Here is a 27,419-nt window from a genome sequence, read left to right on the forward strand (position 1 = left end):
CTGTGTGTGTCAAATAGATCTGCACATCCTGAATTCCAACCAGCGGTAAACTGCACTAATTGCTGAGGTGATTCTGGACCAGATGCTTTGGGGACGAAAGTGGATGATTAACATTAACCCTATGAAGTCTGTCAGTGGTATCATCAAAAACGTGGTAATATTGTAGTCATAAATTACATTAGTACATACTGAAAGAGAAAGAGAGAGAGAGAGAGCGCTATATAGCAAAAAAGAGTAACCCTGGACTTCAGAGGGTTAAACTCATCAGTAGAAAATTTGTGGGTTTGTAATGAGCTGTATCTGAACTTTGATTAAAGTTGTGGCGAAAAGGCTATTTTCAAACTCTGATCTACTAGAAAAAACTCAAAAATACAAATGCTGAAAAATAACACATACATAATTACTTTCCACCACTGATGCATATATGCACACCATTCACACGACACACATTACATATACATACATGCACACTTATACAAACCACACACATACCCAAACAAACATGGGGCATGTGCTGTGGTGCAAGGTGGGAAAATAAACTGGTTTCATTATTATGTTCATACTGCCGTCATCTATTTCACCAGTGCACTCTGAACTAGATGATGGGAATTCTAGGAAATCTCCGTATCTGTCTCAGTCCTGATCCAACCTGCTGGTCCGTGTGCATGTGTGTGGATGTGCGCGTGATCCCGTGAGTGGATGTTTCAGTGTGTTAATATTGCTTGCACGGTTTGTTTGGTGCTTAAAGCCTCACTGTTTGTTTAAGTGCCTTAAATGCCGGGCAAATGTTGTGCATTACAGTCAAAGAAGAATTTGTTGTTCTTGATTACTTCAGTTTCTTTTATTCACATTTTGTTTTTGTTTATTTGCTAAATGAAGAAGGCAAAGGATGTCAAAATGGTAAAGTGGTCAAAGTAAAGTGGTCAAACGGGGTTAAAATGCTCCGATGTGTGCACTGTAAATATATGTTTGCTGTTTTGTGTTCAAATACACCCCTGATTCTCTTTATGCATTGAATGAATCCACATAAGGTTGATTGAAAATTGGGGATACATCGTTGTTGTTTTAAATGTATGTTATTTAATAGATTTGATTCCTGAGGTCTGTAAGCCAATAATTCACTCTCTGTATACTAAACCATCCTATGCAAGAGATGTCACAGATCTAGCAAAGTACTTACCCTGCCAAAGGAAACACACAGTAGACACATTGGGTGTGTGTATACTGCCAGGCCAACACTCTCACCAACCCTCAGTAACCCTTTAAAGAGCCGTAATTAGGCACCCAGTTGATGACATATGACATCCAGCTCTGACAGAGATGTATCATTCACTCCTGCTGTCTTCATCAACCAGCCTCTCCTTGTTGACCCCTGGCTCCGGCTCAAGGTCATGCATAATTTCCTCAGTTTTTTTTTTTTTTTTCATTCTCAAGTATCACGATCATGGTTCTGATTGAGAAGAGAAAATAATTGATTCATTCTGTTTAAAATTTGCCATTGTCATTCGGAAAAGATAAATTACAGTCCACGGAAGTCACAGTAGTCTGATTCAGACTGGGTTATGTTAGCAACACTTGCCACTTGCTAATGTAATAGTCTGAGATCAGATGACTATTTTTTTAAAGTAAGAGTTGGATTCAAAAGTCATGTCATGAAGTTGGGCCTTTAAAGGCAGAATTTTCACCTAAAACAAAGTTTTCCTTCAGTTGTAGTTTTGAAGATTGCCATACCCATAATGTGGCAGATGTCTTCGGTCCATAACCCTAACCCACTCAGCTGTTTTCTCCCTTTCTGTATTTCTGAAAACCACGATTGAGCGTGACTATACACATGGAGAATTTATTAATAGAGGTTTAATTTATTAATAGAGGTTTAATTTATTAATAGAGGTTAAATAGAGGTTTGGAACTCCAAATGAAGGGCTGCTTCATGCTTTTTGATGTGATTCAGTCATTTTTACATGCACAAATAGTTTTATCCTGGGCCAAATAAGCTGAAAATCATTTGTATCTCATACACTTCTAAATTGGATGCTGACATAATTATGGTTGTGATTTCATTTTTGATTAATATGGAAATGGGTAAAAATTTTAAGCAACTACATTCATAGCTATACATAAAATATATTAAGCAAAATTAATTGGACAAAATTTTTAGTTTTTTTTTTTTTTTTCAAATTGAACTTTGAAAAATACTCAACAATTTTATGTGTCAGTGAATCTAAAAAGTAAAAAAAAAAAACATCTGTATGGTACAAACCAAAATGCGACACCATTCCACATTGATATGGGAGCATTTATGTACAGTTGTGTGAGGAAAAAAGGCTTAATAATAATAATGTTTCAGATCTTTTCCCGTAACCAACAGCATACTCCTGTTTCGCTTTGCTGGGGTGGTGTTATCTTGTCCTTTGAGGTTTGTCTGGAACGGACTTGCTATACCCAGCCTCATACTCTTCTTTCCTCATTCAGATATGTGTGCTCCTGAATTTGTTGGTATTTACTAGACATTTTATTCCTTCCATCTGCACAGTATTTTTTGAGGCTCTTACTGCCAAGAATACTTTCAATAGATCCGCTCAATGTTTACAGATTAGCATCGTCGTTTTGTTTTGTTGTTTCCCCCCCCCCCCAAATGCTTCTGCTGTATTCCTCAAAAAACCCAAACATTTTATACTCCCATTTTGCTTCATCAGATCAGAGCACATTGTTCCAAAACATTTCCATTGTGTGAAGATTGTGTTGAGTTATATGGTGAGGTTCTTGGTAATGCTTCCTCTAGCCATGTCCTCCATGCTAGCCATGTTTACATAAGCATCACAGCACTGTGGATAGCTGCTTCCGGTCAGCCATCCTTGTCTGCACAGCTAATAGAGTAATCTCTAATCTCTCATTTACCTAAAGGATAACAGCACCTTTAGAAGTTCTAGACATTTAACGGTCTTCCAAGTCTTGCTTTTCAGTGATTCCCCCTTTACATTAATATCTTTAAATGGTTTTGAATGTTGAACATCAATTTCTTTGGGTTTTTTGTGTTCGTTTTTTGTTTTATTTTTGTTGGTGAAAGCTAAGATTTTTATTGTGATTCCTGTGCCGTGTAAATGTGAATTATTTTTAAGTTCTCAGACAGCTGAGTTATAAATATGAATAATGTTTTTAATACAGCAGGAAAAAGTTATTATTTTAAGTTCAAAACTATTTCAAAACAGTAATTGTGCAGTAAATGTACAGAAAGATGTATTGTTTTGATTGCAGCATTCTAAAGTGTCCCACATGGCCAAACTGTGCTTGCCTGTTTTCACATTACTGCTTCTAAGCAATCACGTGGTAGGGGGTATTCATAAAAATTTAATTTGTCATTTCATTATGTAAAATGCTTCCACAGAGGAGGACCTAAACTGAATCTCCTCTGACCTGACACTTCTCTGAAGTAACACACTAATTTCACATTAAAGTGTCACTCATGTGACAGATCATGGCATCTTACCATGGCATATTTTTTTCATCTGTAGCATCCTTTATGGTGCCCAGAATGTATCTGTTGCATTTTTCTAGTATACAAACCCAAAATCCCTGCACAGCAAAACCAAAAGCTTGTTTTGTTGTTGTTATCATTTTTTGTTGTTTTTTTTAATTTATTTTTAACACATTCAGTATCTAACTGGTCTGCAAAATTAACTGTTTAAGTCCTGGACATGGAGATGTGAATTTTATGAATACCTCCACCTAACCATAACTTTTGCCATCTAAAGACCAATAGCTAATATGCGGTGACTAGAATCACACTGGTCCTGTTGACAACCATCCGCACGCTATCTCTTGCTATCCCAGTTCAGCAGCACAGCATCAGGAGAGGAGAGGAGTGGAACCACTGGACTGAGCTTGTATATCAACCCCAGATTGTTAATCCCCCATCCCTCTCTCTCTCCTTCTCTCTATCCCTCTCTCTCTCTCTCTCTCTCTCTCTCTCTCTCTCTCTCTCTCTCTCTCTCTCATTCTTTCTCTGTAACCTCCCATTTCGCCCTCGGAGTTTTGCTATGGCCGTTTCCCATACATCGGCTGTGTAACTCATTCGTTGTTCCCATACACTCTTACCCACGATCTCATCACCTTCTCCCTCCTTCTTGTTCTTCTTGCTCCCTTTCTGACCTTATCACACTCCATTTGCATTAATCTGCTATCCTGAACCCTTTGTCAATATGCCTTCCCCGCAACCAATACCCCTTTCTCCCACTAAACATCAATTTCATCTCTCCCTCCACCTTTTTCTTTCATCCTCTGTTCTTAAATGCTTCCCTTTCCACATCCCCTGTCTACTATTCCTCTTTTCTCTCTCCTTTCTACCTCCCCCCCTCCCTCTTTCTCTCTGTCTTGCCAGGAAGAGCAGCTTTCCTCCCTGGGTTCTACAGACCCCGGTGTGAGTGTTGGCGGAGGAGAAAAGACCGCCGCTCCTGGCTTTGGAGTCTCTTCCTTGGACATCTCCTCCGACAACGCCCCCCAGAATGGAGCCCCACCCCCCCACGTAGCCCCCCCTTCTCATTCCCCTCCTCCTGCCCACCTCTGCCGGAATGGAGAGCTTCGAGGCAACTAAAATTCTGCTCCAGAGAGAGCCTCTATTGCGACTGGGACCACAGCAACATTGAATGTGGGAACTGGCATAGCAGGAGGGGGAGCAGGTCAATAACAGAGTGAAAACACCATTTTTATGACCGCAGAAGAAAAACTAACATCCCTCACACCTACTCCCATTTTACGAGTAACAGTGAAGATGATACATCCATTCTTTTTCTCGGTTTTTGTGCGTTAGACAGGATGGGAGGCAACACATATTCTTACACTATCTACACCAAACAAAAAGGGCTCTCTGGTGGATCTGGTATTTCCTTTTGGTCAACTTTAACAAAGGCATTTCCATCTTATTACTGTGGTCCGACGGATCGTTGATGTTTCTGCAATCCTCGATTTAGGGATCACATGTGGGTCATTACAGATTCCTGTGAACAGTCTGAATTCACTGATACTATAATTCCTTTTTATTTTGTTTCTTTAGTTTGGAAGAAAACATTCATCTGGGTGACCGATCTCTTGAGTGCTCTGTAGTAAAAAAAGACCTATAACATAATTAACTAAACGTGAGTAAACGTGTAACCTGTGAAAATGCCAGCTTTCAAGGTCTTCTATGGAGATAAGACTTTATTGCCGTGTGGTCTGGCTTCCTTAGTGCCTTTTCTGTATCTTTCAACAGGGTTTTCAAACTAAACAGGTTTGGCTTTTGGTTCATTAGTCAAAGTGCCCCAGATGATAGATTGATCAGTGACTCTGACCCAGTGGAACAGGGAAGAGTTTAGGCCGCGTGTCCTGAACGAGTGACGAGTGGTGTGGTTTCTTGTAGTCTCACACTCGCAAGAAGTGCTTGTGCTTTATCAAATTGTAATTAAGGACCTCGCCTTGCAATGTTTTTTTTCTCTTCTCAATCTCAGAACCTATGTGTGATGAACTGGTGCTATAGATATAAAAACAGTGCCATTTCAAAAACGAATCTGTGTCACACCACTGCCCCCCATCCTGCAACTACCCTCGTTGTCCATTTGTCTTTGATGATACTGTCCATGTCCCCATGAACTGTTCTGTGTGATGGCATCCTTGTGTTAATGTCTTCTTTTTTCTTTTTTTTTTGCATCTGTGTATGTGTTCGTGAACTACATGGAAAGTGATGTGGTCTCTGTTAAGAGAACCTTATTTTTTAATCATTTTCTTAATTTATTTATTTTTTATTGTGACAGTAGGTCAACTCCAGAACTTGGACACTACCATGAGCAGCATGTCTTCACAACCAAATTGTGTCAGACAAGCCATCATGAGTGTTGTGTTTCCACAGTAATTTTTTTTCCATATTGATTAAGGAAATATTCTCACAGGTTCAGGGTTTAAAACAGGGAAGTAATATGCGACACCTTAATTATGTGTGTATGTAGCCTACAATTTCATTTGGGCTTTTGTAGTTTAACATATGATAAAGTAGCCCAACCCTCTCCTTTATAAATTTCCCAAACATTTTATTGATAATAACTTAGTGATCTTGATACAAACGCTGCACATGAAGTAACTGTACTGTACAGAAACATGCCATGTGTTTGTGTATGTAATGTCATGTGTCTGTGTATGTCGGGTCTGTCCCAAAACCTAGCCAGCCTAAGTAAGCACTACGTAGGCAGCATTCTATCTGACATGTATTCTCATAAGGCAGATTATTGAGACAATCTAAGAGCCATTTAATCACAGCTTGTTATCGTCCAGTGTATGCGACCAGTGTTTATTTACATCTATTTCAAGCACTACCTCGGCATTTCAGCACAAAGGACTCTCTTCACATTTTTATCGATTTTAATTCTCGCATTAGATAAGTTAGATAGTTTGTTAGCCAGCTGGCTATCCATGAGAGTAACTTGAGGCTTCAAGTTAGCATAAATGGACACAAAATGGACACAGATTCAGTATCGCCGGTGGATGGCGCCAGAGCTAGCGAACTAGTAACGTATTGAATCATATATGCGGATCTGAGGTAAATAAACTTGATTTTTTTTTCGGCGTGAGATATCGGAAGTGTGGCGTGAGAGCGTGTGAAAACGGTCAAATGCGTGTGTCTCACGCTCAATGCGTGAGAGTTGGCAACCCTGGTCTTATGTCATGGACCATGTAATCTGTGTAGACAGTTCACTAGGTTTTTGCGACAGACCCGTCATATGTCTGTATGTAATGCTACTGGACTGATTTTTGTGTCCCTTGTTGCTACTGTCACTATATTCCATTTCCATTTTCTTGTGTGTATTTATGTATGATATACGATTAATGTACTATATTGTTTATTCATTCAATATCACATATGCATGTGACATAACCAGTGCAGGAGGCTCTGAAATGTCTCTTTTGTAAATAATCCAGTGTTAAAATCATCATACCCATAACACTGCTGACATGATATAGGCCTTATATGACTCTTTGTTAAGTTCTAAAGTACTCAGATAGAGTTTGCTGGTGAATTTAGCCGCAGTAATACTAGAGGCTGAAATGAGAGCAAGGATTCAAAGATTAACTGCACAATAAATACAAACTGAGCTGTACTGTAATTATAAAATCTGAGTGGGCATTTAGTTTAGAAAGAATGGACTCATTGCCTATTTAGCTTTCTTTCTTAGAGTCTGGAGGGCTGCATTTTAAGTTATTTGTACTCTGTTCAGTAATAAAACAGGCAACATGTTGTATCTTAGAAGTAATTAAGGAACAGGGGCCACAGGGTCTTTGGTTGATAAATCTACAGTGCCATGTATATACCTCAGACTTAGAAATGAAAGACTCAGGTAAACAATAATTTGCCTCATAGCTGAAAGCAAATTGAACTGCAGTAAATAATGAAAAAATAATGACTGCCCGTTGGTACTTGGTCCACCTGTTCTAAATAATAATAATAATAAGTAGCAGTGATTGGTTAGTAGCTCATCAAGCACCTCCCCACCCCTTTTCCACTCTCTTTGTATCCCGTCTCTCCCTCCAGCCAATCACACAGCATCATGGAGGACAATCTGGAACCTAATTGGATGCCTCAACTAGGACAGTCCTCGGGATGGCACGGCTATAATATGAGGGCACTGTCACGTGACTCGGTTGGTTGACAGAGGAGAAACTGAGGCTCTGAGAGTGTGTTTGTTGTTAATTGATTCCAGAGCCACAGGTGATGAACATGAACATAGGTGCCCTCCTCATAGCCTCTTTCTCTAAGTGAACTCTACCTGCGTGAATCTAGCTTTAGGGTGTTTACCTCTGTCTCATAATGCCTTTATGCCCCACGGTGGCTTACTGGCTGTGTATACATTGAGGAACAACCTTTTGGTTGTAGGAATGTCTGAGACATTGACAGTGCTTTACAAAAGAAAAGTGTTTCACAGAGTAGACAGTGGGGCACATCCCATCAAGAGAGGAGGGGAGGGTATATGGGTAAGGAGCATTTCAAAGGTGCTGTTTTTTAGTGTGTTTCCTAACTAAAAGACATTTAACAAGCCCTCATTGCCCCCCTCCCCCAGACCATGTCTGTTGTTATGGTGATCATGGCTCTCTGCTTTTTTATGTCATGCTCATTTTATGCTCCATTTGGGTCACCTAACTTGAGGTACAAGAATATGCACAGCCTTTTTTCAAGAGACACTGAGATGGATTGATACACTGGAATACACGGAGGATGGACAGTCGATTGATCGCCCATTCCACCACATGATCCTGTATGTTTCAGCGGGACCTTTTGTAGTTGAGACATTACATGCTGATAATATATGAAAAGGACTGAATGTCTGAATATCATTTCAGTTATGTGACAGTCATTTGAAACATTCATTTGAGAAGAATTTGCTTTGGATTCTGATGAAAGAAAAAAATATGAAGTTAATTTACCTGCTCCCCCGACGACTGCTTGCACGTTGCTGTGACTGGGATGTGCCACAGCTCTCGGTCTCCGTCAGTGGGAAGGACATGGGGTTTTCTTTCTCTGTTGCTTTCTTTGGGGACAGTCGCCATGGAGATTTAGAATGATGGACCGTGTGGTTCTCTGAATGATGAAATCTTGTCTCTTCTTCAACTGCTTGGCAATTGTGAGTATATTGGAAGGATGGTGGTTGAACTGAAACCTGAGTTGCTGTTTTAACATTCACCTTGATTTCCTTGTTTAGACTCCACTGTCAAGCAGTGTGGACAGTTCCTGCTTCCTTTTTCTCCAGGAGACAAAAATCTAGACAAGGGGAGATATTTATTACAGATTGAATAATGTTGTGTAGTGGGTGAATGTATGTATATACAGTTTGTGTACAGTCTTTGTGTATATAATGGGTGTATGGGTATATATTATATGGATGTGTACATAATTTGTTTGTATATGCACTGTACAGAATGTATTTTTCTCTGCCTCTATATTTCCTTCCCTGTGTTTTGGTTTCTTTGGAATATGTGTGAGGAGAAAACGCAACAGAACTTTTTTGGAAATGAAAAGAGTCACACAGGCAACTTTGAGGCAGGTGTCGTTGGAAGCACTATTTGCACAGACTTAACATAAGGAGTCTGATACCTATGATGCATTACATTTAAGCTGCCACACACTCCACCAACCTCCAGCTTGCACTCATTTCTTATCATCAACTGAGGCATTTTGTAATAGTTTATAGGTGACAAAGCAATGTTTGTATATATCTATATTACCTATATATGGAATATTATAATATTTCTGGTTATCTTTCATCTTCATGGCTGTTGATCCTTACAGCTCCTATTACTCTTGTTGCTTTCTGCTTGAGTGCCCCTATATTTTAATTTCAGTGCAGTGGTGTGTGTTGGCTGGGGTTGAACTTCACATTTATAAGATCGACCCTTCAAAAAATTTACCAAACTCTGTCCCATTTTATTCTATTGACCTTTTTGTATATCAGACACTTTTTCCTTCCCTGTTGCCAAGCAACTCTTCGATGCAAGTAACCATTTATTTACCCCTGGAAATGTATGGAGTTCCCATAATGTGCCTCCTTCTAATAAATATTAATTTAATCTTTGCCAGCCATAAGCAAACCATAATCGTGCTCCTTGACAAGCCATAAGCCCCACCTCTAAAATTATGTTTTGAAAAGGGCAGACATTTGTTTGTTTGTTTGTTTTTCCTTAAATTATTTGTTTTGGGGTTTTTTGTATATATTAATTGAAAGAGTGATACTTTGGAGTGTGTTGCTATGTTTATGGATTTGTTATGAATGTTGATATTCTGGTTATTGAATTATTATTAATGTACTAATTCTAACTGCTATTCTCATTTCATACTTTAGTTTATTCATTGCTGTTGACAATAATGCATTCATTTCTTTTTTTTTCTTTTTTGAATAAGCAGGAATTTATATTTTTGGGTGGGTGAATCAAAGAGATGAAATTAATAAGATGAATTTAAAAAATAAATATTCTTATCATAACACAACAAGAAAATGTTTATTATACTGTTCTTTATGCTTATTGTTATTTATCTAGCCAACCAGATAGCTGTAATTCTATCGAACTTTCTACACACATACACAAAATAGTCTATCATAAAACCATAAAACTGTCTATATATGTTTGTCTAGGAAGTTTAAATCGAGTATATAAAGTTCTTACATTTCACTACAATTTTGAATGTGTTCACACATCAGTATATGTACTGATATATAATATCATTATTAACATATACACATCAGTATATGTACTGATATATAATATCATTATTAACATATACACATCAGTATATGTTAATAATGTTTCAACTTATGATCGCTTTGTAAAGAACTGAAAATTATCAATCTGGCAACTTCAAGATTCCCACGGGGAAAAAAGCCACAGAAGTCTCGCGATACGTCGCTGTGGAAAAATGGCCGCTCACGGAGCGATTCCTGGAACGGAGAACAACATAAAACACACTAGGCGGAGTGACAGCTGACCTACGGCGGGCCCATTTAGAGCACACACTGTCCTCGACCGGAACATTTAACGGATGGGTGAAGAGGCTTGCGCAAAGGGCCACAAGAAACCACAGAGAGTCCGTTTAAGAGATCGAAGGAAGCGGTGAGCTAGCTAGAAAGCTAACGTTGGTTAACGTTAGCTTGCTAGCTAGCTGCTGAACCCAGACGAGGCGAGCCGGGCCAAACCAGGACGCACCTCGCCGGGTTTAGTGGGTCGCTCTCCCGCTACCGCTCATTTTAACCAGCCGAAACAGCCGGTGCTGTATTTCTGCTAGCATGAGTGGACCCGGGCAAGATAGCGAGCCAGAAGCTAAAGTCCTTCACATCAAGCGCCTGTACAGGTGAGTATGGCGCTCAGGCCCACACTAGTTGAACTGGTGATAGTCTAGCTCACTATATATCTAATATATACTATATATCTAATGTAATCGAATATATATATATATATATATATATATATATATATATATATATATATATATATAACAAACTGGTGTGGGTATTGGCTAGCCAGTTGATTTGACCATAAGCCAGTCATATTAAGCGATATGTGTCGCTAGTTGGCTTTTTAAATGACCTGTCCCACAGTTATCTACCCCCTAGTTAGCATCTGCACATGATCTCTAACGTTACCCACATTAAGGCCTCTTTTATGTCATTATCCGGTAACTGACATGGTGGCAGAAGCTTGTTGGCTTTTTAGCTAGACAGCCAGTGTTCTGTCTATGCGGTTAATAGTGTGTGATTTATGCATAACGTGCAATCATATTATTTGGACATGGTGTGTTTCGCTGCTGCAGTAAAACATCAAGTGCTGCTCTATGCACAGGGTTGGCATTTTCTACCCCTTTGTACATGTAAACCACAGAAATGTCCCCATTTTGAAGGTTCTGAGCATTCAGAAAGTGCTGGAATGCTGTTTGGTAAATCAAAAATAGGCTTATCATTTGCCAGATCATTTCACCCATCCATGCCATGTCTTGGCTCAATCAGATAAATAGGAGGACAAAGGAGACAGAGGGCTTCATTTATACTTTAAAATGTGATTATGGTCTGTATTTGTATATCTTGTTGGGATTGGGGAAAACACTCTAATTCATGGTATAAATGCATGCTCAACTTAGTCAGGCCACCTCTGGAGGTTTGCCATCATGCATCAAGAACGTGCTAATGCTGTCCATACAAGAAAAGAAAGTCCAGTGTGTGCGCACAATATTTCTGGGCACCTTGTATACTTTGAATACCGTGTCATGAAAGCTATTGCTGCATGGGCATCTATCACAGGGATAAGTGCTTTGATATAACATACGGATGCCAGAGGAACTTGTCTTTATTAACTTTGGATCCCAAATGAATTAATCTCCTAGAGAGGTAGCAGTACTTTCATTAGAATTAGGACAAAGGAGGCTGTTTCCAAGATGACTGATTCACCACCCATATCCCAAAGTGAATTACAGTGGGGAAAATTAGTATTTAGTCAGTCACCAATTGCGCAAGTTCTCCCACTTAAAGATTTCTGATTGTCACAGACCTGTAACTTCTTTTTTAAGAGGCTCCTCTTTCCCCCACTCATTACTTGTATTAATGGCACCTGTTTGAAGTCGTTAACAGTATAAAAGACACCTGCCCACAACCTCACAGTCACACTCCAAACTCCACTATGGTGAAGACGAAAGAGCTGTCGGAGGACACCAGAAACCGAATTGTAGACCTGCACCAGGCTGGGAAGACTGAATCTGCAATAGGCAAGCAGCTTGGTGTGAAGAAATCTACTGTGGGAGCAATAATCAGAAAATGGAAGACCTACAAGACCACTACTAATCTCCCTCGATCTGGGGCTCCACACAAGATCTCAGCCCGTGGGGTCAAAATGATCACAAGAACGGTGAGGAAAAATCCCAGAACCACAAGGGGGGATCTAGTGAATGACCTGCAGAAAGCTGGGACCAACGTTACAAAGGCTACCATCAGCAACACACTACGACGCCAGGGACTCTGATCTTGCAGTGCCAGACGTGTCCCCCTGCTTAAGCCAGTCCATATCCAGGCACGTCTGAAGTTTGCTAGAGAGCATTTGGATGTTCCAGAAGAGTATTGGGAGAATGTCATATGGTCAGATGAAACCAAAGTAGAACTATTTGGTAAAAACACAACTCCTTGTGTTTGGAGGACAGTGAATGCTGAGTTGAATCCAAAGAACACCATACCAACTGTGAAGCATGGGGGTGGCAACATCATGCTTTGGGGCTGTTTCTCTGCAAAGGGACCAGGACGACTGGTCCGTGTACATGAAAGAATGAATGGGGCCATGTATTGTGAGATTTTGGGTGCAAACCTCCTTCCATCAGCAAGGGCAATGAAGATGAAACGTGGCTGGGTCTTTCAGCATGACAATGATCCCAAGCACACTGCCAGGGCAACAAAGGAGTGGCTTCATAAGAAACATTTCAAAGTCCTGGAGTGGCCTAGCCAGTCTCCCGATCTCAACCCCATCGAAAACCTTTGGAGGGAGTTAAAGTCCATGTTGCCCGCCGACAGCCCAAAAACATCACTGCTCTAGAGGAGATCTGCATGGAGGAATGGGCCAACATACCAGCAACAGTGTGTGCCAACCTTGTGAAGACTTACAGAAAACGTTTGACCTCTGTCATTGCCAACAGAGGATATACAACAAGGTATTCAGATGAACTTTTGTTATTGACCAAATACTTATTTTCCACCATTATTTGCAAATAAATTCTTTAAAAGTCAGACAAAATGATTTTCTCAATTTTTTTTCACATTTTGTCTCTCATAGTTGAGGTCTACTTATGATGTCAATTACAGGCCTCTCTCATCTTTTTAAGTGGGAGAACTTGCACAATTGGTGACTGACTAAATACTTATTTTCCCCACTGTATATAGCCTTTGACAGATTTGAGGAGGCCATCATTCTTCATTCTGTTTGGTAAATACTAACATGTCTCAGGTCATGTTTTCTTAGAGAAGTGTGTTATTAAGGCTTCTATATGTTGCTGCATTTATCAATATGTTTGGCTTAAATTACACAAACATGATGTTATGCTGTACGCTGCGGATACTCACAGTATTGTTGTATAAAATGTGTGGTGTGTTCCTTGACTCCTTTGGTCTCTTATTAGGGCTGTGGTGGAATCGGTGCACAAGCTCGATATTATCATTAGTAGCAAGTTATCCTACAGGGAGGTCTTCAAGCCCGAGAACATCAGTCTGAGGAACAAGTAAGCGTACTCTAAGCACCCGGTTAAGGAGCTCATGCTTAGCGGGCCCAGAACTAAAGGCGGAGCTCTCCATGCTGATTCCCCGCAGGCTGCGTGAGCTATGCGTGAAGCTGATGTTCCTGCATCCCGTCGACTACGGCCGCAAGGCAGAGGAGCTCCTCTGGAGGAAGGTCTACTATGAGGTCATCCAGGTCATCAAAACAAACAAGAAGGTACAATTGCTCCCGGGGCTTTGACCAAAATTGTCGAGGAAAACAATTTTCCGAAGGTTCCGAAGCTTTTGCGTTTAGGTTCCGAAGCTTTTGCGTTTAGGTTCCGAAGCTTTTGCGTCCCCTTTTAATCGTTAATTCTGGGCTTTGTTAACCCGCTTGACAGCATATCCACAGTCGCAGCACTCTGGAGTGTGCCTACAGAACTCACCTGATCGCAGGGGTGGGCTTCTACCAACACCTGCTCCTCTACATTCAGTCCCACTACCAGCTGGAGCTGCAGGACTGCATTGACTGGACGCATGTCACCGACCCCCTCATCGGTCAGACCCCTATGGGCGCTTCACTGCTGATATTCAGATGAGACAGTGTTTTATCAGCGTAATGTGGATAATGTGTATGGTGTTCGCGTCTGTAGGTCGGAAGAAGCCTGTGTCTGCCACACCTAAGGAGATGGAGTGGGCCCAGATGGCTTGTCATCGATGTCTTGTGTATCTGGGTGACCTTGGTAAGTGCTGTTCTCAGTGAAAGTATCTAAAATTCTGTGAGCTTTCACCGAATTTCATTGTAAAATTGTGAATGTCGTGCGCAGCGCGCTACCAGAACGAGCTGGCCGGCGTGGAGGCCGAGCAGCTGGCCGAGCGATTCTATCACCAGGCCCTGTCCGTCTCGCCTCACGTGGGTGAGTCGCCCGCTGGGCTGTGGCCCTGGCTCACAGGCCCCTCTCACTCATTTTCTTTGCATAGGCTTTTTTATTTATTTTTTGCCCCCTCTGTACATAATTGTATATGGAGTTTGCGTAAGTTAATTGTAAGCACTTGTCGGTTGTAGGGCTGAATTTCTCTGAATTGTCTTTGTTGTTTTCTTTCCAGGAATGCCGTTCAATCAGCTGGGCACGCTAGCTGGAAGTAAATTTTATAATGTGGAAGCCACATATTACTATCTGCGCTGGTGAGTGAGGTGTTTCCTCGCATTTTGTGCTTTTTCACTGCAATTACAATATGTTGTTCAGCCTCTAGGGGGCAGTGTACTCACACAGTATTGCTCTGTCATGCAGATATGGAGAATAACCACAAAGTCTGCAATAGTAAATACAGTGATTCTACAACAGTGTACTTGAATTTAAATGAGATAGTTAGAATAATAATGTAATTTATGGTTGAGTTCATGTTTAATATTCCACTTGAGCTTATCAGTCCCAAAATCATACAATGAGCTGACCAACCTGTTTCTCTTGTGGAGCAGTATTCAGTCCGAAGCTCCTTTTGAGGGGGCCTATGGAAACCTGAAGCGGCTGTTCGACAAAGCAGCCAAGATGTACCACCAGGTGAAGAAACAAGAGATGAAAAGGCTTTCGCCGTCACGCCAAAGGTCAGCCCCCACGCCCTCCACGTACTCGAGGTCCACTGTAGCTAGCGCCTGTGCTATCTCGCACCCCAAAGGCATTTCACACATCCATCATTCATATTACCCATGTTATTATACTGTCCCTGAGAAATTCAGTGTGTGGCTGGTGGCCATTGATTAGCTCCAACAGCTAACGTGATGTTCAGCATCAACATTAGAGGGGCTGCTGGGCCTAGATATACAACTATATAAATGTACTTATACCCAATGGAGGATGGGTTCCCTTTTGATTCTTGGTCCTCCACGGTTTCATCCTAAACCCCGCCTAGGGAGTTTTTTTTTTTTGTTCATTTCGGATTTGAACCCATGCGCTTGTAAAGCTGCTTTGTGCCACATATATTGTAACAATCGCTATCTAAATAAAATTGACCTTGACTTTGACAAACCTGCTAATATTTCTGTGGAGGTCAGAATAATGAAGGTTTTGATTTCTTAACACTATTTGAGCAGTATCTGTTCCTCCTGATCTCTTCATTAAAACTCCAGTATCTGTTCCTCCTTATTGATCTTCATTAAAACTGATTTCTTCAGGTCAAAGGACATTAAGCGGCTCCTTGTTAGCTTCATGTACCTGCAGAGTTTGTTGCAGCCAAGGAACAGGTACGTTCTTATACACTTTCGTTATTTAACTTGAGACACATTTTCATATTGTATGTGAAGTAACTAGTGGATTTTAATTTAGATATAGACCGACTTTGTTGTTGTACAGTATACAATATATATTCAGGGTTCACAATGAAAATCTTTTTGTAATGAGCTCAGCATGGAACTGAAATGTAGAATGTAAAAAATATTTAGAAAATATACAGCAGCAGAAATACTGTAAAGTGCAATTTAGAAATATTGTTTGTATATATATATTAACACCTTGTCACGATGTTAAACCTGCCACTGGTGCCCTGCTGGTTACAGCGTGGTGGAGACGGAGTTGACCTCGCTGTGCCAGTCGGTCCTGGAGGACTTCAACCTGGTGCTGTTCTACCAGGCCACCCTCAACCACGGCAGCCAGTCGGTCAGCGAGGAGGAGGAGGACCATGACCAGTCCTGCTCCATGCTGCCCGACAGCCTCGTCTTCAAGATGGTGGTCATCTGCCTTATGGGGGTGCACAGCCTAAAGAGGGGAGGTCAGTGCGCTGGGGAGTTAATGAGCGTGTGAGGTGGTTTTTGGGCTGTTCTGTTAGGGTTGGGAGCGGTGTGGTGGTCTGAGCCCACCATTGCCAAGCTGCCCCGGTCTTGGTGTTACTTGACAGCAGTGTAGAGAGAAAGGCAGAAGAAAACAGCAAGCCTGTTCCATCTGAATGTGTGCTGATGATTTGATTCTCAGGTTCGAAGCAGTACAGTGCCTCTATTGCCTTCACACTAGCACTTTTCTCTCACCTGGTCAACCACGTCAATATCCGACTGCAGGCTGAGCTGGAGGAAGGAGAGAGTGAGGTCCCGCCACTACGACCCGACAACGCCGGTAAGAAACCCGAGACGGATCCCCCCCCTCCGGGGCCGTGTGGTGTTTTTATGCCGTCGGCGCTCGTCAAAGTGCCGATCTCCTTCTCCCCAGATGATGCGGACACAAGGGAGCAGGCTGGCACGCTGCCCCAGGAGGAGAGGCCCCTCCAGAACGGCTCGCTAGAGGAGGAGGAGGAGGACGAAGAGGATGAGGCGAAGGGCGAGGGCAGGGGGGTGACGGCCAAGCATGGAGAGGAGAAGGCCAAGCAGAAGAGGAAGTTCTCCCGCCTGTCCATGCTCCGTCGCCGACGCTGTGCTCGCGAGGAGGATGAGAGCGACCTGAGCGAGGGCTTTGAGAGCGACGAAGAGGAGGACGAAGAGCACAGCAGGCCTGCCGACAGCGCGGGGGTCGCCCGGGCCCCGGTGAGCAACCCGCCAAAGGAGGTCCAGAGCGAGGCTGGACACCTGGGCGAAGAGGGGGTGTGGGGGAGCGGATCGGAGGAAGAGGAGGAGGAGGAAGAGGGCGGCACGGCCTTCGACGTCGAGACGGACTCCGACATGAATAGCCAGGAGTCACGCTCGGACCTGGAGGATATGGAGGACGCAGGGAGCCCGGGCCAAGAGCCGCAGCATGACGAGGAAGAGGAGGAGGAGGAGGAGCAGCAAGCCGGGCGGGGTGGTGAGGAAGACTCGGCGCTGCCAGCCAGCAATGGCCCACTGCTGCCCAGCGACCCCAGCATCAGCAGTAACCTGCAGGCCATGTCCTCACAGCTCTTCCAGGCCAAGCGCTGCTTTCGTCTCGCCCCCACCTTCAGCAACGTCCTGCTTAGACCCCCAAACGTGCCTAACCCCACCCCTGACTCGGACCCCGCCCCCTCAAATGAAGACACACCCCCACCCGGGGACACACCCAGCAGTGCAACAGCAGAAATTGCTAATGGCACCAACGATAATGGTACAGTTTGGTGTGCTTACCCGTTTATTTTTACTTTGCTTCCGTATGCAGTTTCCGCAACTGTTTTTAAATTCACTTTCCAGATGTTGAATCCGATACTGAGGGCAGTGAGCACAGCAACCAGTCGTTTCACAGTGAGAAAACGCTGTCCGAGAGGCTTGAGATTTTGACCAATCAGGGTCTTATTCAGGTTGTGAAGGTCTTCCTGGATTGGCTAAGAGCAAACACAGACATCATCCTCATGTGTGCACAGGTACGTGTGCACACAACATCCAAAGAGCAGTGCAAGTGCTTGTGTTCACATGTGTCTATATGTGTATACAACTGCACTATATTGTTTGGCAGCTCAATATTAACCTTTGGAGCCGTTCGCTCTGCAGGTTATTAACACTTGCTGTCTTTGGCCCTATTCCAGAGTTCCCAAAGCTTGTGGAATCGTCTTTCCGTGCTGCTAAACTTACTCCCTGATGGAAGGAAGATACTGGAAGCAGGTTGGTTGAAAAGATTCCCTAAATCTCCCTAAAAGATTTACTTTTTACCCAAACACTTCTAAACAGAACTGGCTCAAGACCCTTACCCTTGCTTACCAAGTGACATTTAAATGTTTTATTACTATCATTTAAAAATTTGTCTTCAGTATCAAAAATGTAAACCCCCTGCCCCTCTAGAGTTCTGTCACTGATAACACAGTTCTGTCCTCCTGCCGAATGGCCTCATTCATGCTCTCTCTCCTCCGTGTGGGCGCCACAGAGCTGGGGCTTCGTAAGGAGGTGCGTGAGCTGCTGGCCACCGGCGAGCAGCCTGACCTGGTCCAGACGCTGCTTCTGCCTGAGGACCAGGCCCTGCGCCATCTCCCAGCCCTCAGCCTGGCCCACAGACGCCTGGACTTCACCAGCGCACGGCCCAGCCTCAGCCCCCTGCAGGAGGTAGGGCCCTCACCCGCACAGGGATCCGGCTCCTTTAACATTTTAAAAAGAGAAACCATTCACAGGGTGCGAGAGAGCGCATGTGTTGATGCATTGCCCTTTGTCACTGTATGGGATTCATCTCGATGTCTGTAGATCCATCTACGGGTGTACCACGTGCACCATCAGATGTACGTCTCCTTCATGAAGACTGTGTTAATACTTATATTATATTATATATATATATATTATGTTGGTCAGATTTTACGATGGAGTCATCGTACCTGTTTAATTGGATTATCACGGAAGACACTGAAGATTTTCTTTAATATAAACAAAATTCAATACCTGCTCAGTTAGCACAAAGTAACCATGATGAGGAGTGTATATTTGTTGAGTATAGTGCAGGCCTGATAGTTTTCAGGCGCCACGCCGGAATTCCGGCGTACCGACATGTCCGCGAGAAAAAAAAAATTGAGGGGGGGGAAAATCCGTCAAATCATAATGATAAACCACACGGGCGCGCATGCTATCTGTTTTGAGGCCGAAATATGGTCCTTATGATCCTTACGAGGTTCCCAAGTTACGATTTTTCATGGTTACTACACATCTCCCATTTACTGTATAAAGCCTTGTTTGGACCTAAATGGTTCTGCGTCGTAAACGGAACTTGGTGTTTGGTGTGCGTGGCGTCAGGATTAGTTAAACGCAGCTATGGATAAAGGTATTTGCCAAAAGGCTAGCTTTATGATAGGATAACTGCGTATAGTACGTTATTTACGTACATACATGTACGTATGTTCCGATTTACACCGAAAATCGATTTACGGCGGATCAACGTAACCCGGGGACCGCCTGTATTTCAGACATCGGAAGAGCTTCAGAGGTAGATGCAAGATAACTTCAGTATTTTATCTTCATTCTGATTAAGCTAAATTTTTATCAGAAATATGAGTAGTTTTTTTGAGCCGGTACAGGTGGTCAGACGATCTGGTTCATCCTGGCCGCCTTACGGCGTAAGGTGTAATACATGAACAAAAGCACAAAATGTATGTCCTAATAAACCAACACAAAATATTTATTAAATGTATTAAATTTTATATATAAAAACTAACTATAATCATAATACTTGTAATTCTTTTAAACTTTATTTGCATTATTTCTTTGAGTTGTCTGGTATCCTATAATTTACTAACAGTAATGAATAATTAATTATGCCTGTTTTTAACATATTGTGTCTAATCTAAATCTTTAGGTTACAGCATTTTCTCAGAATATTAGTAGAAATTAGTTTTTTATTTCACTATGATTACCTGACTTATTTATTATTAATTAATTTAAAGATTAATTATAAAATATTCTAAATATGGTACACTAACACTCCACCCACCCCACCCCCCCCCAGAAAAAGTTCAGGCTCAGGAATTTTTCCCACTATCACCCCTGATAGTGGCCCGAGTAAACCTGTATCCACAAAAGGACAATATCTGAATTAACTCATTGTAAGTGTGCGATTTTTACCCCATTCGAAATTAGTTGTCCGCATTTACCCATCTGTACAGTGAGAACACGCACACACTAGTGATCACTATGGGGCTGTGGTGCACACAAGCCCAGAGCAGTGGGCAGCCCTAGCCTGCCACCCTATTGGGTTTAAGTTCCTTGCTCAAGGACTTCAGTCATGGCTTAGGGCCTGGGAATGGAACCCACGACCCTCCGGTCACAAGACCGGTTCCTTAACCCCCAGGCCTACAAAATGTAAGCCAACCATAATGTCTCCTATTGTAGGTTCCTGTGGATTGTGGAGAGGGGTCTAAAAGCTATTCACGATTACAAAAATAGATCCATCGGAGTAGCTAAATGGTTTGATTTATTGAACTGCTATTACAGTCTCTGTGTGCTTTGCTTTTACTCATCACTGAAACACTATGTCTCTCCATGAAATCAAATAGGCTGTGTTTTGGTTTATGGCTTAAATCCTGAATGGTAATTTTGCTTGAATTACTCATTTCTGTTAATAATCCGAATCCAGGTTTTGATTGGAAGTAAATTGTCGAGGCTCCTTTTCTCACAGAATATTAACGCAACCTTTGAGCTTCAGGAAAGACCAGTGAGATTGAAAGTGAACCCAAAGAAATGTCGTAATGATATTTCATTTTGAATATTGTGCACACTTGTTGTGGTTCTCCTGTGGTTCAGTGATAATACTGTAGTATCATCAGCACTACCGTACATCTATTATGGAGTGATGTCTTCATCTTTTTGCTCTTTGCTGTGATCTTAATCATCTTATCTGGTCTCCATGGCGCCAGTGTGTGGTGCGCTTGTGCTGCATCCGCAGCTTTGGCCACTTCCTGACCGGTCTCCAAGGCAACGTGTTACACTTCAATCCGGAGGCGGGCATCTTCACCAGCATCAGCCAATCGGAACAGGAGAACCTGGTTCAACAGGCGAAGGCCCAGTTTCGCATGGTGAGAGACCGGCTCCTCCAGTCTGACTACTGCTGTGTTAACTCGCCTGACTTGTGCCAACAGATCAGTGTGTCGTGTTTTCTGTAGTCTTGTTTTTCTACATGAGTGCACGTACACACTCACACACCTACCTACCTCACACACACCCATAAACACAGTCTTTAAACGCTCATTTATTGTGATTAACACCAGTAAAGGCTCATTTAATGAATCCCATAGAAGCGTGCTGTTGTCTCTGGCTACTGGGCAGTAGTGCTCAATGTTATGGGACATGTAAACCAGTTATTTTGGTGTGTAACCCACTTTCAGAGTTTAACCTGCGCATGGCAGTTCTTATTTCATGGTTTCAGCACATTTACTATAAAATACTTAATGCAAAGGAATCAAAATGTAGAACAAAGCTGCTTCCGTTATTTTAACATTACAAAAGTCTTCTGTTCCTCTTGACACTGGCTACTGTTAATTACTTTCAGGGTACATAATTATATCCTCTTTTTAAACATGAATGAGTTCTATGCAAATATGTTTTAATGACTGCTATTAAGTTTATAGCTCTGCATACACCTTCTAATCTGAGCTGTTTTGAACAGTCATCTAAATGTTCTGAGGTCTGAATGTGTGTTGAAATGGTGAGTTCATTGGTTTGTGACACCAGTACGGTGATAAACGTGTCTTAATTGTGCTTCAGTTTATTGTGCACAACAGCTTATAATGAATAAAAAAAATAAATCCTTCTTGGCTTATAAGACCAGAATTTACAGTTGTAGCACTTCCACTTACTTAGAGTACCAGTAAATAACAGGGTTCACAGGCCTGTGGAGAACATGGCGAGGTCTTTTTCGAGCAGACTCGCCATATTTCTGAGGTTTTCCTTGAGGGTCTGATGTTGCTAGGCAACCGCGCTGCCCTTAAAGTGTAGAACAAATGCTGATTAAAGTGCCGCCTTGCTGTGTCTGAACACCGTCGATAAAGTTGACGAGACTTCAAAATGGTGTGTGTGTTGAGCAGACTGCGCCCACTCTGTGATGGACGCGGCACAAAGTCTACCCGAAGTCGTATTGGGTCTCTGATATTATCTGTTAAATATAATTTCTTAAAAAGCGAGTAATTGCTCGAGCAGATCTCATGGCTGCGGAGCTCGTGAGTGCTTTGGTGACCCGATCACGTGTTCCACAGGCCGAGGAGGAAGCACGCAGGAACAGGCTGATGAGGGACATGGCACAGCTCCGTCTGCAGGTTTGGTTCCCACACTCGATATTCCACAGTATTCTTTACTGCACAGGTATCTAAGAAAGCCAATGCTTTCACTGGTTGATTGCTTCTAATGTAAAAAGAGGACCAAGAATAACCCGTCTTTCCACTTTATAAAGTAGCAGTGCAGCGTCTGTGTCTCCTGTGAATTTGTATTGTGTAGAAAATTGCTGTAAAAGAAAATACCTGGAACTATAGGCAAATCTATACTTCAGGCAGTCCAGGTAAAGTCTGTAGCTCATTATAACGCACAGTGGCGTGCTCATTATATGAACTGTTCGGCCTGCAGTTGGAAGTGTCCCAGCTGGAGGGCAGCCTGCAGCAGCCCAAGGCACAGTCGTCCATGTCTCCGTACCTGGTGCCCGACGCCACGGCTCTGTGCCAACACCTGAGCCTGGTCCGGCAGCTGGCCGCCAGCGGCTGCTTCATCATCATCATCCCCCGCACAGGTCAGAGCTCCCGGCCTCCTCTTAACACTCAAAAGCGTGATGGAGAACCTGCCATGGGGCCTTCGAGTCCTGAAGTCACGCTGTGCAAATTAGAGCTCAGTTTTAGACAGCGGTTGCTAGGCAGTGGGACCGCCTGTTAGAGGGTCCCCCGTCCCCCCCCGCCGTGGTCCAGGAGGTCCTGGAGGACCGCACAACTGCCCACCTATTTCTTGCCCTCCTGCACCTGTTTGAGGTTCACCTGTAGCTGAAGGAGAGAACAGATGCGTATACACGGGTGTGATCGTGCAGCGCCTTTTGTTTGACGACGTCTGTGTTTTCTCTTCAGTCATCGACGGACTTGATTGTCTGAAGAAGGAAAACCCAGGCGCGCGAGACAGCATTCGTTTCCTGGAGTCCGAGTTCAGGAAGGGGAACCGGTGGGTCCAGCACGTAGGCTCATTTGGAGTCATCCATCGTGTAGCTTTCACGGTTTTTCCACATTTGATGCTTTACTTGTAGGATCTCTTGCATTAAGAAAATGTTTGTCAAGTCATTAAACAGAACCTAAAGAAGGAGACCTTGCAGTCTGCAGTATTGATTGTCTGATAATGGTGAATGAGAGCTGGTTTAGGTCAGTGAGTCCATACTAGCATTTGTTCTTCCTGCACCCACACACTGTGTTTGGGTGAATCGTTTCTTTCTACAACCTCACACTCTTGCATGTGCGCCTGACCACAACGGGTGGTGATGTTTTACCTGTATTTATTATGCTCTTTTGTCCTCCACACGAAATGTCAGCAGTCCCCTTCCCTGACCCTCCTTCTTTGCCCATCTACCCGGTAGATATATCCGCTGCCAGAAGGAGTCCGGTAGAAGTTTTGAGAGGGACAAGTTGAAAAGACAAGACATGGAAGCCTGGTACGTTTGCATCGAGCTATGATCCTTTCATGCTTACATTTAGGGCATTTAGCAGGCACTCTTATACAGATCAATTTGCAAAATGCGTTAAGCTCATTGTTTCTTTCAATGGTTTGTCTTATTTGTTTTTAATTTATTTTCCTGCTATCCATCCTCGAGAGCCCTGTGCTCGCTTTTTCCATCTTCCCGGTTTCCCCGCAACGTGTGTACAGTGCAGCACAGTGGTGTCTTTACACACATCTGTTTCCAGGCACCTTTACAAAATGGTGGACAGCTGCCGCCAGCTGACGGGCTCCCAGGCCAGTGGAGATGAAGACACGGCGGGAATGGTGACCGTCCTGACGGGCCACGCGCTGGAGGAGCTGGCCCAACGTTCTGCCCCCATGAAGGTTGGTTGAAGCGGGGGCTTTTACCAGTGCCCAGCACGCTCATACTTCCCCGAACTAAACCACGCTATCGTTTCGCGTACGCTAATTTGAGCAGCATGCAGCTGCCTGACTAGCTGGCTGGACACCTACCTATTTTTAGAAGCTCTTGAGGTTGGGCTCATAATTTACGTTGTAGTGATCGCCTTCTAGTCCAGCCCGGACACTAGGGGAGGATCAGAAGAGGATTATGGTTAAAGATGTTGAGTTATGCTGTTGTAATGACTTAAGGTGCATAGTACCATTGGTGCTTAATATTGCAGACTGGAATCACACGTGCATTATGGATCCACTGATGGAAGCAATCAATTACTCTTCATTGCTATACAAAAGGATAATTATTTTATTTTATTTGAGGGCACACAAATAGTTTTGAACCTCTACAGACCTAATTCTTCTGCATTGTTGTCTCTTGGATATTGACATTTTTGTGTGTGTGTCCCCCCCTCTTCTCTTCAAGAGACACCTGTACATTTTATTAAATACAGAAATAACAAAATCAAGATAATTAGGGTCATAACAAATGTCTTGACTGGTCTTCAGTTTATGATACTGTTACAGTGATGATAACCGGTGTGGGGTTAATCTGTAATGTTATGATATTGTTAGAGTGATGATAACCGGTGTGGGGTTAATCTGTAATGTTATGATATTGTTACAGTGATGATAACCGGTGTGGGGTTAATCTGTAATGTTATGATATTGTTAGAGTGATGATAACCGGTGTGGGGTTAATCTGTAATGTTATGATATTGTTACAGTGATGATAACGTTGATAACCGGTGTGGGGTTAATCTGTAATGTTATGATATTGTTACAGTGATGATAACGTTGATAACCGGTGTGGGGTTAATCTGTAATGTTATGATATTGTTAGAGTGATGATAACGTTGATAACCGGTGTGGGGTTAATCTGTAATGTTATGATATTGTTACAGTGATGATAACGTTGATAACCGGTGTGGGGTTAATCTGTAATGTTATGATATTGTTACAGTGATGATAACGTTGATAACCGGTGTGGGGTTAATCTGTAATGTTATGATATTGTTACAGTGATGATAACCGGTGTGGGGTTAATCTGTAATGTTATGATATTGTTAGAGTGATGATAACCGGTGTGGGGTTAATCTGTAATGTTATGATATTGTTACAGTGATGATAACCGGTGTGGGGTTAATCTGTAATGTTATGATATTGTTACTGTGATGATAACCGGTGTGGGGTTAATCTGTAATGTTATGATATTGTTACAGTGATGATAACCGGTGTGGGGTTAATCTGTAATGTTATGATATTGTTACTGTGATGATAACCGGTGTGGGGTTAATCTGTAATGTTATGATATTGTTACAGTGATGATAACCGGTGTGGGGTTAATCTGTAATGTTCTCCCCCTCGTTCCTCTGTGACAGTTGGCGGTCCAGGCTGTGGCGGCGGCCGGCATGGAGCTGAAGAACATCGTGGAGTTCTACCGGCAGTGGAAGGAGATAGGTTGAAGACGGCCCGAGGGAGCGGGGACCGGCCCGGCGTTCAGCTGATCACACATCCACTCCCTCTCTCTTTCTCTCTCTCCCATTCTACTGCTCTGTCCGTATCTGCATCTCTGGGGTTAAAAAAAACAAACCAATCAAAACTTTGCGGGATGGAGAGATGGAAAGATTGAGGGTACACGGGCGTTTGGAGGAAGGAGAGGTCCGAGGATTTAGGGACTTGAACAGGAACGCAGCAGCACCTTGGCCTCAACATGGGAAACAAACTCCCAGAGGGCTGGAGTAACATAGGGAGATAACACTGTTCAAGTGTGCCTGGTTTTACTAAAACCAGCTATATACTGATGAAATGAGCATATATGTGTTGAGAGAGAAATACACACATGCACACACGCATACACACACGCACACACATGAGTGCAGAAGACAAACCAATAAGTATAAATATATAGAACAGGGTTTTTCACCTTTTCTTTTCCTTTGTTCTTGTTGAGGGGGAGTCGTGTATGTGTGTAATTGGTAGGGTGGCAGTAAAGGTGGTGCAATAGCCACAGCAAGGCAACACACCCCTGGTCAGAAAGGCAAGACTATTGAGCATACGGTCCTGTGCAGACCCACAGGGGCGGGTAACTCCTAGGTTCAGGAAGGATCATTGGATGTACACATTTGGCTAGTTTTCTTTTCTATGTGAATTTTTTGGGGGGCGGGGGATGTTTTGGGGTGTTTTTCTTTTTTTTTTTTTCCCTGCTGTGTTTATTGGTGACTAATGTATTGTGTTTGTTTATGAAGAGGATGGATTATGTAAAACCAGATGGTCAGTTTTATTTGATTTTATTTTTGTATGCTGTACTGTAGTATTGCTTTTGTATGCTGTGCTAATCTCCCAGGAATATTGGGATGAGGTGTCACGCCTCGTGGAAGAGATTCAGATCAACCTCCATCTCGTACTTCATTCGCTGGTAAAGTTGGGTTACAGAGGCAGAGATGGAGCAGACAGCTGGCCCATATCTCAACTCCAACATTTAATGCTAACATGCGTGACAGTAGTTCTGTTCAACTCAAAGCAAACTTGTTGCCCATTTACCATCAATTCCCCATTGTAATTGTTCCGTACTGCGAATTACAAAAGGAAACCAATCTGTGTGAGGCCACGCATTAAACAATTAAAAATAATATTTAATGGACTCATCCTGTTTTATGTTAAACTGACATGTCTATGTTTTAGTGTTGCTAAGCAGCAATACACCATGGACAGATGGAAAGGAAATTTATCTTGGGCAACTGGCTCTGCCAAGCTACATGACTGATCCTTTTTTAAACCACATACGATGAGTGATTATCAATCACATTTACATTAACTCCAAAAGTTTTGCCACATTTAGTCATGATGTCTTCTGATAGCTGCTGTTTTATCATAAAAACAAAAAAAATATATATTGTCTGGTCAGTTTAAGTAGGTTATTGTGTCTGCGTACTTGATCCCCTGTTCCAGGGCTAGGGCTAGGGTTAGGACTAGGGTTAGGACTAGGGTTACCTCCAACTGGTAGCCCCCTGCCCAGATCTTATGGCACAGTAACAAGGACTTTGAGAGTCACTGGTGCCATCCAGTCAAAAGATAGCCAGGCATTACCCTGTTTTTGTGGACATGTTGCTCTAAATATTGTTGGTCCACAAGTGTAAAATGAACAGAAAAATTAACTCACTTGTGTTCATGTCACAATAAAGTCTAAGAGCAGAAAAATCTAAAGTCACCAAAAT

At 42.7% G+C, this 27,419-nt stretch overlaps 2 protein-coding genes across 13 annotated transcripts in view; both read left to right on the forward strand.

The window, feature by feature from the left end:
* The window catches only part of syngap1b (synaptic Ras GTPase activating protein 1b), a 96,163-nt gene extending 86,191 nt beyond the window's left edge, over positions 1-9,972 (forward strand). For 8 of the 12 annotated variants that reach the window (XM_077012950.1, XM_077012951.1, XM_077012954.1 and 5 more), the window contains one exon: positions 7,553-9,971. In XM_077012950.1, coding sequence (XP_076869065.1) covers positions 7,553-7,670 — 118 coding nt within the window. In that variant the 3' untranslated portion in view covers positions 7,671-9,971. Of the gene's footprint in view, positions 1-17; positions 2,307-4,030; positions 4,284-4,378; positions 4,541-7,552 lie in introns of those variants that run through there. The other 4 variants (XM_077012953.1, XM_077012958.1, XM_077012959.1 and 1 more) reach the window with 4 other exon arrangements.
* A 440-nt stretch (positions 9,973-10,412) lies between these two features.
* smg5 (SMG5 nonsense mediated mRNA decay factor) lies at positions 10,413-26,841 on the forward strand. The gene is made up of 22 exons (XM_077012964.1): positions 10,413-10,858; positions 13,658-13,756; positions 13,845-13,968; positions 14,132-14,288; positions 14,384-14,473; positions 14,558-14,647; positions 14,838-14,916; positions 15,211-15,336; positions 15,904-15,972; positions 16,285-16,496; positions 16,697-16,834; positions 16,928-17,770; positions 17,854-18,023; positions 18,186-18,261; positions 18,521-18,696; positions 20,988-21,146; positions 22,323-22,382; positions 22,687-22,846; positions 23,172-23,262; positions 23,669-23,743; positions 23,994-24,132; positions 25,584-26,841. The coding sequence occupies exons 1-22, from the start codon at positions 10,794-10,796 to the stop codon at positions 25,665-25,667; spliced, it is 3,282 nt and encodes a 1,093-aa protein (XP_076869079.1). The 5' UTR covers positions 10,413-10,793; the 3' UTR covers positions 25,668-26,841.
* Positions 26,842-27,419: the final 578 nt, after the last annotated feature.

Source organism: Brachyhypopomus gauderio, chromosome 7 (genome assembly GCF_052324685.1).
Source record: "Brachyhypopomus gauderio isolate BG-103 chromosome 7, BGAUD_0.2, whole genome shotgun sequence".
Lineage (NCBI taxonomy): Eukaryota > Metazoa > Chordata > Actinopteri > Gymnotiformes > Hypopomidae > Brachyhypopomus > Brachyhypopomus gauderio.